This window comes from Larimichthys crocea, chromosome XIII, assembly GCF_000972845.2.
Source record: "Larimichthys crocea isolate SSNF chromosome XIII, L_crocea_2.0, whole genome shotgun sequence".
Classification (NCBI taxonomy): domain Eukaryota; kingdom Metazoa; phylum Chordata; class Actinopteri; family Sciaenidae; genus Larimichthys; species Larimichthys crocea.
The window spans coordinates 20,196,713-20,208,636 of NC_040023.1; the positions used below are offsets into that span (position 1 = coordinate 20,196,713).

Genomic DNA, 11,924 nt, shown 5'->3' on the forward strand with positions numbered 1-11,924 from the left:
TCTAGAAATCATCAAAAGCAACCTGGCCTCGTTTTAATAGAATTTAAATGTTGTTTCAAAAACTGTCTGTCAGATGTCTGGATATGGGCTTCTACGGGTCAGCTGTCTGTATGTGTGACTCAGTGAGTGTTAAACATCCACAGACTGTGTTTCTTTACTAACATAACTGTGTGAATCAGTCTTACTGATGAACACAGCTTTGTTTCAACACAGACACACACCTACACACACAGATCTGCGTTTCCAATGTGATTTTTCTTTACTGGCTGGCTGACTAATTCTGACATCAGTCCACGGGAGTGCTGACTTATCAGTTCACAGGGGGGAAGACATACCAGCTGTGTATATGTGTGTGTGTGTGTTTATCTGCTGTGTTGGTCTACAATGCTCCCACAACATGATTAATTCTTTACTTCCTCTGTCTGATCTCCTTTTTTTTGACTCCTTGCCCATTACACCATCTCCTGCTTCTGTCTATGTCATCCTCAGTCTTCTTCCTCTTTTTTACGGCAGAGGAAGATGATTAAAATTCCAGAAAAGTAAGGTATTACAGCAGATGAGCAAAAGTAAGAGTGTAAAGCAATGATTAATACTTTATTGATTACAACACTTTTTAGTAATGTCACTTTTTACAGAACATCCAATAAACGTGGCTAAAGTTAATCAGAATTCACATAGGAATTATAATACTTCAAAAGTCTACAATCATCTAAAAACATATTTTAAAAAACACCAAAAACTAAAAAGGATGAGATTTTTCTTTCTTTCTCAAAAATGACACTGGGAATTAAGACAGCTCCATGCTTTCTCAACACACTTTCTCATTTGGTTACTGGAAACAAAAACATAATCTGATTCCATGACAGCAATCTAAAAACATATTTTTGAAAAAATCTAATGTTTGATGAGGTTGTTCTTTTTTTTCCTCAAAAAGTCACAAACACTGAGAATTTGAACATCTCCACAATTTCTTGACACTCTCATTTATGAGTTTGTTTGACTGTAAGCCAACACTACAAGAAGCACTCTCTCTTTCTCACAGGTGAGTCTTCAGACTTTCTAATACTTTCTTTCATTTCTACACAGACCAACACACTATACTGACTACAAGTACAGCCCCTGAGAAAGAACATTCTCATTTTCTTGGTCTTGTCTCGTTCACTAAACCGAATCAGTTCAGCCCTCTTTGGTCCTGAGTGAACTTAAGCTTACTTTAGATTCAAGAAATCATGACCCAGTCCTGAGCTACATTATGTAAATCTATTGGGTCTTTATTTAAAGAAAAATATGTATTTGTGATTACTCATGTTTTCATTTACTATAAATAAATTAAAACAGTTTTATGTGCCAATATCATGCAACTTACAGTGGTTAGTTAATACAGAGGAGTCACTATTTTATCCTCTATTTTTTAATATTTTTTAACCTCTCTTTGTGAATCCAAGAACAGGTCACGTACAATTTCTAAAAAAAAAAAAAACATTGTATGTTTTGGCACTATCAATCCAGCTGCATTTCACAGTGATCATTCTGTCTTTATGTTCAATGGACGCTCTGCATCTTTTTGTGCTAACTGGCTACCTAGGCAGCATGTCCTCTAGGTCTGCCACGACATAGGCAACCACAGCCCACAATGCTGAGCAGAGGTTCATTTCTCGAGGGTCCTGAACGGTCATGGTATCACCTTCACTGTGGTGGAACCAAAAGTATCGACTGTCTGCCACATGGAGGCTAGCACCTGAAAGAGAGGAAAAGATGAAATGCAAACTGTTCTGCTGAATGTTACATGTTGAAGAGTCAATTGATCAAACAAATCTGGACACAAAGCCAATATATAAAGAAATGTCATTACTTCATCTGCCTTGATCCTCCAGGACTATAACTCATCAAAGCTGTTTGCCGGGTTTGATCAACCATAAAACAGTGAAGGAGTAAAGAGAGAAAACCTCTAACTGTTCTCGGTTTCGATTAAACCAATTTCACTTCTCATTGTGGCGACTATTCCATTTCATCATGCTTATCAACTTGTTCTTTAGACTGTCTGGCCTGATTTGGTTTGCTGATGTATAGTCATTATTTGAATAACAATATGTTGGCAGAAACATGGGCTGTTTATTACTTCTGATGTGCTGATGTACTGGGAGCTTTAGTTTAGAAGCAAAACTTAACAATAAATCTTGAGATGGTTCGATGTACTAGCAATCAGCTGTAGTATAGTATGGTGTTCAATGGCAGTTTTGTGCCTTCCTTTTTCTAGACAAAACTGAAATTGTATGAACATCTTGTGAGGTTAGCAATGTTTTCAATTCGGCCCTGTGGTTCAATATTCATTTTGCTTATTTTACTTGTTCCTTTTATTTCCTGTCATGGAGGTCTAAAGGACAATGGAGATTCCACATGACTCTCTGGGCAGCCGTGAATATTTTTTTTTCTTTTCTTTTCTACCTTTTCAGAAATCTCTTCATAGAGAGACATAAGTGAATGATACATTAGTGAATGTAACAATCAAGACCTGGATTTTCTTCTGGTACAAACGGTGCAATGGAATAAGATGCATGTGCAGCAAATTAATCAACTTAAGTAATGGGCTTAAGAGTAACTTCTGTCCAAGTTAAACTGTGCTATTCTCAGGGTTTTCTTCACTCTGACACACATCACATTCTTAACTTAGTGAACACAGTAAATCCCTTAAAGAGTAGGGAAGCAGGGCTACCTTCAAAGTGCCATTTAGAAAGCCACCAAACCCTCAGCTGCTCTGCTGGAACTGTTACACGTTTGATAATGGCAGACTGTCCACGCAGCACAATCTCCTTCTTTAACTAACTCTCCTCGCCTTTGCTTTACAGAAGGAACGCTTGCGGTGCCTTGTTATTGAAATGTTTAAATTATATGTTTCAGTTCCTCATCTAAAGGTTATATAACAATGTCTTTTTGTGTACATTCCAATTTCACTTCTACAAAAAACTAGACAGAGACGGGGGATGTTTGGACCACTACATGTTTACCAAAGCCGCAAACATTACAACACACGTTGTAAGCGTTAAAAGCAAAAATCATGAAAAGTAGCTATACTGTACATACTATGCTTTTACCCTTACTGCTGAACAATCAGCTTCAGTGGATTCTGTACTTTTTATCCATCAAAACACTCTAGGCAGAAAGAGCGCTCCCTGGACATGTCCTGAGTAAGATTAATTCAATAACAATATTTATGTTAGAAACCTGGTCTCACTCCAAAATGATAAAAGGACAAAAAGGTTTTTTAAATTTAATCCAGGGATGTATGATTCAACATTCAAAGAATGGAAAAAGGAATGGGTGCATTTTGTGCTGTTACTGAAAATGGAGAACAAAGAAGAATCAAGATTTGTTTAGATATTATTAACTGAAAGGATATTTTATCAACAAAGTAAAAAGGAGACACCTGAAAAAAAAAAGAAAAAAAGAATCCAATGGCAGATGCATTGATGATTAGTTCTAAATTTAAAATAATTTCTAAATATTCACATGGGGAGAATTTAATTGGAAAATCTCATTTGTTTCTTTATTACCCTTAACATAAGGCAACAAACAAACTATAGGTAATGTGGCCATATAGATGCAAATCATGCTAATATCTCCTGGAGATGCCTGAAAATAGAGCCATAGAGACATAGAGACTTATTCTTTAAGATTGAAAAGAAGATATGTCTAAGAGAAATGGGAGTAAAATTGATTAGGTTTAGAAACATCAGTACTGTATTTAGTTCATAGCACAGTAAAATGCATTACTACATGTAAAACTATAGTCTCGTCTTTCCATTTATATGTTTTAATTTTAAGTTTTAATTTTACTAGCACTGTCGCCTCACAGCAAGAAGGTTCCTGGTTCCGCTTTGTGGAGTTTGCATGTTTCTCTGGGTATAAATAAATCCTAAAGTTTCAATTGAGATTCAGACATTCCACTTCGGGTCAAACTTTATTTGTATAGCACTTCACATACAAAACATGTAACACAAAGTGCTTTCTCTTCAGAAGAGGTTTAACCATGGCGGACTTTAGGCTAATAGGAAAAGTATCCATCTGAAGAGAATAATTCACAATGATGTGCGACTGTTCCTCCAAAACACCATAATCTGTTTCTGAAATAGATCTAAAATACATGTCGTAGATTTCAGCTGGGACATAACTTTTACCTCACGTAAAAGCAAAGGTTCTTGGGTGTTTTTATACATAGGTTGAAACTGACATGGATTTAATCTTATAGTATCTATATTGTTACTGAAGTACCATAGAGTACCATGTTCATAGAAAAGAGGATGTGATTCTGTGTACACTGCACTTCCAAGAAAAAAAGTGGTTATCAAAAAAAAAAAACAGAACCACAGAAAATACTTCCTATTTCAGGTTTCTGTTTTTTTATGACAGTAATCTAAAAAGGCATTCAGGATATTGCACCATATGAATTTTCACTGGACTGAATCATCCTATCATTACCTTTGTTTCCCGTTGCAGACAGACAGTTATATTGAATATACTGAGTAATCAGCTGACCTGGTACTCCTGCCTGCATCCACGGTGAGATGTCTGTCCCTTCTCCATGTGCCTCCAGTTTGGTTGTATTAATGGGAGCCAACAGTTTGACCACTTCTTCCATCACCTGTTGATACAGACACAGTGAAGAGCTTTTCAACTCGTCACACCAACGATTTGCAGACACGGCTCAACATTATTTAAAACATTGTAATGCCAAGATGCATTGTCTTACATGGTCATTGTCATTCAAACACAGTCTGTAGTAAACCTTTTGTAATCATGTAAGAAGATGTTATGGTGCCACACCCAAATACAAGATACAGCAGTTCTGCAGATGGGCATGGGGTTTCTCCATTTACTACTGTGGATTGAAATGCTCCACAGAGACTACACTGAGGTTAAATGGGAAGTTCAATGTTGGGACTAGTTAAAAATGTCCAATTTAGGTCTAATGTGAAGTAGGGAGTAAATGGATACTAGTTTTTGCCACTTTGCAGTATCCTTTTATCCTTTAATTGTGTGACGCCATTGTGTTTTCAGTCCTACCTTTTGTGCTGCATCATTTCCAGTAAACTGCAGACCCAGTGGGGTAAATGTCCCCAAGTCAGACTCCATGACCAGGTCAAAATTAGAGATGTTTATCTGGGTGGGGAGGTGAAGAAAAAGGAGAGAGCATGACCACATAAAAATATACCTAAAAACAATTCAAGCTTCAGACAATGGGAATGGTGAGCCACTCACTAATCTTTATATAAAGGCCTCAGGACGTGAAGTTAAACATTTTAAGCACAGCTACTTTCAAACCAGAGGACGCTCACTCAACCACTGGGAGTTGCTAGTAGAGCTGTTTGAAATCTAATTATATATCAAAGAGAAGAACTTGACAGTCCACTGTGGAGTTATGGTTCATTGGTGAAAAAACTAAACCCGTGCCTCTGTTTTGAAGAGTGCAGTTTATTATCAAGGGCCAAGGCCTGCTAGGCAGTCAAAGCTCTAAAGAGGTAAACTTTGTAACTCAATTTGCTGAAAGTACGTTTCTATTTCTCATGAAATCTATACTTCCTCCGCAACGTGGTCTGACCCTTCCAGCCTCTTACTTCAGATCAAATCAACTTTATTGTCACAATCACAATCATACACAGGCCAGCATGGTGAAATATGTTCTCTGCATTTAACCCATATTAAGCAAATCCAGTTCTAAGGCAGTGCCTTGGTCAAGGGCAGTTACAGAAACAGCATTTGCTTCACTGCTGTTACAGTGTGTTTCCTCTCAGGCGCTGCAGTAACAGTAGACAGTACCTTGTGTAGATTATAGTACTGCTGTGCTCCAACTCCACCCTGCTCTTCAGCTGTCCACAGCACTGTTCGCAGTGTCCTCCTTGGACGCAAACCTGGAAATGGATAAAGACACACAAAGCAACAGAGATGCAAATATATACAGAAAGAAAAGAGCTCAACTTAATAAATGACACAACTGACATGAATACTGATGAAAATACTGCAGGTTTTCTTTAGCACTTGTAATTCACACAGTTTCATTGTATTGCTGACTACAAAACCTGTCATACCTGGACCTTATACTCTCGGCTGATTGAACCTGTCCCACTATAGGCTTGCTCAGTTGCATTCTTTTGTCCATAAGAATACTGTGCTGTATATCCGAGTCTGTTTCCTAATTATGTGTATTCTTGATCCTCTGCAAACAGTCTGAGGAAATTACTGTTTACAGTCAAAGGAATTGTTTTGTAATTTGTCCCTAAGTTTGGAACTGGATACTCTGCTCACCCTTCATGGTATTCACTAAATGGCTGTTTGAGTATAATGAAGAATCAGTATAGAAACTATATTTTGCTTTTGTACACTGTTCAAGAGTTGATCTCAGTAGGACAGAAAGGTTGCATAAAGTTAAATAAAAAAGTAAATCATTTACTTGACTTTGTTTGCTTATGCGCTTGTATAAGCTTACAGTTGTTTGCTTTGTTTTTTGCATTTCTACAGAATGTAAATGTTTTTTTCTGGCGTAGTACATCTGCACAACACCATGCACTGTTTATCTGTGAGTCTATATGGTATGTTTGTCTCTATAATACCTAAGTCCCTGATGAGCGACAAGGCCTCCCACGAAATCATGGCTCCACCTCCATCATCCATGGCGCCTTGGCCCACATCCCAACTGTCCAAATGACCGCTGAGTAAGACGACCTAGTAGATTGGACAGATACAGAGATAAACATAGAAACAAGAGACTGAGAGAGTGTGGTGGGACAGCTTTGCTATGTGCATATCCATGGTAACTTGACTATTCATCTGATTTGAATTAAACAAGTGCAAGAGATATCAGACAAGCTATCTGATTCATACCCTGTCTACATTTTATCAAAGCACACACAAACACATGACACACACACATGACATGCATCAAATCTGACTCAGTATTTCTAATAAAAAAATATTTTAATCAGCGAGAACAGACTCAAAAACAGGAAAACAAAGACAAAAAACACACAGTTCAGAGTGTTAGCCCGGTTTCCAGGAATTTTAAGGGGTGGGATTCCCGTCAGAGCAACGCACTTGACCTGATGTTCCAGGTTACAAAACATTCTCTGGCCTGAGCGAGCCCAGTCTGAACAATGACCCCGAGGCCACTCATTCCATCACAATCTTAGACAAACAGAAATCCTCTTTTTTTTTTTTTTTGCCATGCAAGTGGCATGGCTCAGTGTCAGTCCATCTGTTAGTCAGTCCACCACTTAAATATGGTCCAGACTATCAACTATTGGGTGGATAAAATGTTACGCAGGCATTCATAGTGACCGAACACAAATCCTTTCATTTTTCCACTAGCACCACCAATGGCAAGAGGTAAATTTTTTTGCAAAATATCCTGAAAATAGGGAACATTTATTGACGTCATCCTCTACATCCTCATAATATGCTAAATGTCTCAGTACAGATTCAAAGAGCTGTCTGCATGGCTGTAGACTTATTATTAGACACTTATCTGCTTAGAGCTGGCAGTAGCACCAGAATACCTAAGAAATAGTTCAATAGTATGAACATAGATAAATGTTGTAAATGTGTTGTCTATAAACTTTTACATGACGTAGAAATACACAGTACTCTGTGCTGTGTGCAAGATCCATGAAATACTGAAGTGGTTTTCCGCCTACCTCTAAATCCATTTCTCCTAACATGTATGTTTTCCAAGTAAGGGTTTATCCCAGGTTATGGCATGCACCAGGTATTTTACAGTGGAGTGCTCATGAACATACTGATCTTGTAATAGTTCAAGGCCCCAGCAGTGTTGAAATATCAGGAGATTAATATAGAATTTCTTTCACTTGTATTGTAATTTTTTACATTGGTCAAGTTCAGACTTTTTGTTTAGTTTACATGGTTACACTGCTCCCCTTACTTCTGATGGGTACAGCTACCTGATTGCCATCAGCAGCTTTTTAATCATGTGTCGACAGTAGAGACAACTAAATACATTGTAGCTAACACAGTTTAAATCCGTAAAGTATGAAGAATATGTTCAGATGTGGTTCAGTGACATGTCGTTTAGCTGGGGATAAATGTTTTCAACTAAAACACACTGACATTTATGATCGATACTCACACCAGTCACTGTCTAGCAACATGACTTGTGTTTTAGGCGTAATTATAAACAGAAAGCCCACACATCAGGACACTTTTTTGTTGTTGTAAGTGGAAAAAAAAAATCCAAGCCACTCATCATTCTCAGATGACTGGTTTGAGAAAAGCTAAACCGTGGAAATGACTCACTTAAACCTCAAATGTGAATCTTTCTATGCACATGAGCGCACGCACACACACTCCAACCACAATTGGTGCTACTGCCAACAGGAGCACAAAGTCACAGAGCCAGAGATGATGTCAACCATACCATGTGTTTCATTTCCCCTTTCTGTAATAATTGGTTCCCAGATCAGAATAGTAACAGATTACATCAGCGATATTCCTCTAATCCAAGTCTTCTGTCTGATTTTTTAGTTAGCTCGACTCTTTTTTGCACAAATTAAACCAGACAGATTGCTGTTTGTAAGGAAGAAGAAACTAAGATTGTGTTCACTGCCAGCAATCAAAGTCAGGACATTTGTGTTAGACCTTCTTGACTCAAGAGGCTACGAGGAAGTAAAGGCTTATACACATACAGCTCATAGTCACACTCCTGGGAAATTCCCAGTGCAAACGCTATCCACATTCATTGGCCAACAAAACATATCTGATATTACATGGCGCACTGAAGCCTTACTCCCAAATGCAATTTATACACTTCCCTAACAACAATAAAAACACTCATGCTCCAGGCAACCTATACACAGAACAGTATGCATCATGATTCACAAATGACACATGAAATGTCACACAGGCTTTGAGTTTGTGATACATTTAAATAATAAAAAAAAATAATAATAATTCAGTTTGGTCAAGTTGTCTCTCCCATTTTCAGTTCTGTTTCCAGTTTTTAGTTTTGTTTCACACAGGTTTTACTACTAATATTCACAAAAAAGTAATATTTATATGTAGAATATTTACATATCCTGCTCAGCTATTTGGAACATGCTAATTCAACCTAACTGGGGTTGTCCCTGTAAATGGGAAATGCTGATCCTGCTTCTCATCTACGGTTATTCAGGCACGACAACTTTGAGCAGACAGTACAAAAACTCTCTTCCTAGGACTGTAAGTTAGATCTGCCACACTGTGTACCCATGTCAGTGTACCCACACTGGGCAACAGTGGCATCTTACTCCCTCCCCTTTATACCTACACACATTTGGATATCTGTGCAGCGGCACCTTATCTGTTTATCAGGTCTAACCCGCTAAACGTGCCTGGATCTTATCTACAAACACACTAAAGGCCTACGTGTGATAGGTCAGGTTTGCTATGTGCAGGGATAGGCTTTGATTTGACTAGTGTGATTGAGGAGTCTAATAGTGGAAAAAGTGGTGACTAGAAGTTGCACATAGTTGTCTGTCTATGTGTTCACCCTGAAAGACTAACAACTTGTTGTACGACACCTTTAGCCCAATCCATACTCGAATCTCATTAATTGATCCTATTTGCAGGTCAGTGACCCTGATAAGCAACGCTGTTCAACCCAAAAGTTTCATGCACAGCGAACTAGTCGCAAAACACCAAGAGGACAAGAAAATCCACCAGAAAGTGGAATGAATTCATCTTTCTGTGTGTTTACATTAACATGCGTACACAAATCACAACTCTGCATATACCAAAAAAGGATATGTTAATTTCAGCAGGCCTGTAATTTCAGCTGAGCTGTTTAGACTCACCAATAGAAGGAAAAAAATGCAGTCATCTGTGAAAAAATGCAGTAAGGGTTAGCTTGTTGTAATTTATATAAATAACCTCATATGGTCAGGGTTTGCGGATTCAAGAAAATAGGAAGCCACTGCAGAGGCATTTCTTCTTCTTCATTCTAATTTATATGAACGTCTACATCCAAAAAAACTGAATTAAGAGCTGAATAGTTTGTTTACACAATCCTGCGTTCCCATAGAAACTTTCTTAATTCTGTCTGACTGAAAGTGGCACTTCTCTTGCATTTCCAACTAAGCCGAGTCTCAGCGATACTCTGGAAAGATTAGATCACACAGACTCACACCGGCAAAATAAAGTCAGACTAAACAGCTGTGGGAATATCTGGAGTCAGCAAAAAGAGGTTAGACCATTATTTCCTCGTTCCACCTAACCAAGAAAAAGACAGAGAGAAAGACTAATTAAGAGAGAGACGAGAACATAATAATAGAGCCTTCCTTCTGGATAAGACATCTGTTTCCCTTACAATTCATTTGGAAGGCCCACCCAGATAGATTTCCCCCACCACTAAAAACTGGAAAAGAAAGATGACAAGATACTTAAATAAACAAGTCAGAGAGGTAGGTCTGTGATGGAAGTGGGAGTTCTACCTGCTCAGGGTGTTGCCAGCCAGTTATCTCAACCACTGTGTTGTAGGAGTCGGCATCCGGCAGCGTCTTGGCTTCCATTGTGAGTCTGACCACAATCTTCTGCCCTCTCTGTGCCATACGCCACATCAGCTCAGCATCCTCCACAGTGATACAGGCTGTAGGGATGCGATTCACTCCATCTTGGTAGTCCTGCCAACCTGTGTGGGGACTGGCAAAGACAAAGATGTATGAATCTCCTGATTAAACCCTCATTACACCTGAAATTCAGGATTAAATGTCAGAGGGTCATTTTCAGAGACACAAAGACAGATACCTGTTAATAGAGAATGGTGTAATGGATCGAATGAGTGTGGCCACAGCTCCCACTTTGGCTGCCTCAGAGGCGCCGTAAGCACGGTAAGCCACAGTTTCCCCATAGCTGACAAATGGCTGGTTAAAGACCACAATCTTCCCTACAGCCTCGTTGGCTCTACGCTTCAGTTCCTCAAAAGACTCAACTACCAACACTACAGCCTCGATGCCTGGAGAGATAACAGTGAGACAGTGAGGAGGTGTATGATAGATGACAGGCATTACAATTATTTTATTCAGTATAGTCTTTACCTTCAGGTGGTGTCCCTACACTGCTACCCAATCCAAGTATGGCCAGACTTTTGGCCCTGGGCATAATCATTTCTGCACTCTCCTTCCCTCTCACCCAGTGTGGGATTTTGACAGGCTCTGGAGAATAATAGGATGAGACAAAACTGCTATTACTTCCAGCAGAGGACAAGAAAGACTGCAGAACAGGATCCTTTAATTTGCAACTTAGGTCCTCAATTTATCCTCACTGCATACATTCTCAAATCTTGCATGCAGAGAGAGAGAGATATCATAGCAGACTCACCTAGATGTACGTCCAACCCATCCTTTGTTATAGTATTGTACATGTATTTGATAGCCAACTCCAGATTGTGTGAGCCACTGACACGGTTCCCTATGGTGTCGGTGAAGTCAGCTAGCCGCCTGTAAGAGCGGTTCTGGGCAGCTCCAAACACGGCCAGGTCAATAATCTTCTTGGCCACATCAGCATAGCCTGCTACCTCTGCTACTATGTCTGAGACTGGGTTCACACAGAAACACACAAAAAGTAAGTCAGGTTTGATATATTATACATTTTATATATTATACATTGCNCAAAAACATTATGCATAACAGGTCATGGCTGTAATATAAACATACAGTGTACACAGTGTAAGTCAGCGGTAATTTAACTGTGAGAAAGATCTGCAACAACTTGATTAGATAGATAGATAGATAGATAGATAGATAGATAGATAGATAGATAGATATACTTTATTTATCCCAAGCTGGGAAATTATAGTGCAGCCGCAGCATTACACAAAGTGACAAGTGACAACAAAAAATAAAAATATACTATAAAGCAAACTATACATAATAAAATATCAAAAA

The 11,924-nt window shown here is 38.7% G+C and overlaps 1 protein-coding gene across 1 annotated transcript in view; it reads right to left on the minus strand.

Annotated features, from left to right (window-relative positions):
* Nucleotides 1–933: 933 nt before the first annotated feature.
* Nucleotides 934–11,924, minus strand: part of LOC104937839 (carboxypeptidase Q) — a 12,202-nt gene continuing 1,211 nt past the window's right edge. Inside the window, exons 3-11 of the mRNA XM_010754156.3 lie at nucleotides 11,359–11,574; nucleotides 11,076–11,192; nucleotides 10,786–10,993; nucleotides 10,473–10,680; nucleotides 6,606–6,717; nucleotides 5,815–5,906; nucleotides 5,062–5,157; nucleotides 4,534–4,639; nucleotides 934–1,738 (exon numbers count right to left, since the gene is read on the minus strand). Coding sequence (XP_010752458.3) covers nucleotides 1,578–1,738; nucleotides 4,534–4,639; nucleotides 5,062–5,157; nucleotides 5,815–5,906; nucleotides 6,606–6,717; nucleotides 10,473–10,680; nucleotides 10,786–10,993; nucleotides 11,076–11,192; nucleotides 11,359–11,574 — 1,316 coding nt within the window. The 3' untranslated portion in view covers nucleotides 934–1,577. The remainder of the gene's footprint in view (nucleotides 1,739–4,533; nucleotides 4,640–5,061; nucleotides 5,158–5,814; nucleotides 5,907–6,605; nucleotides 6,718–10,472; nucleotides 10,681–10,785; nucleotides 10,994–11,075; nucleotides 11,193–11,358; nucleotides 11,575–11,924) is intronic.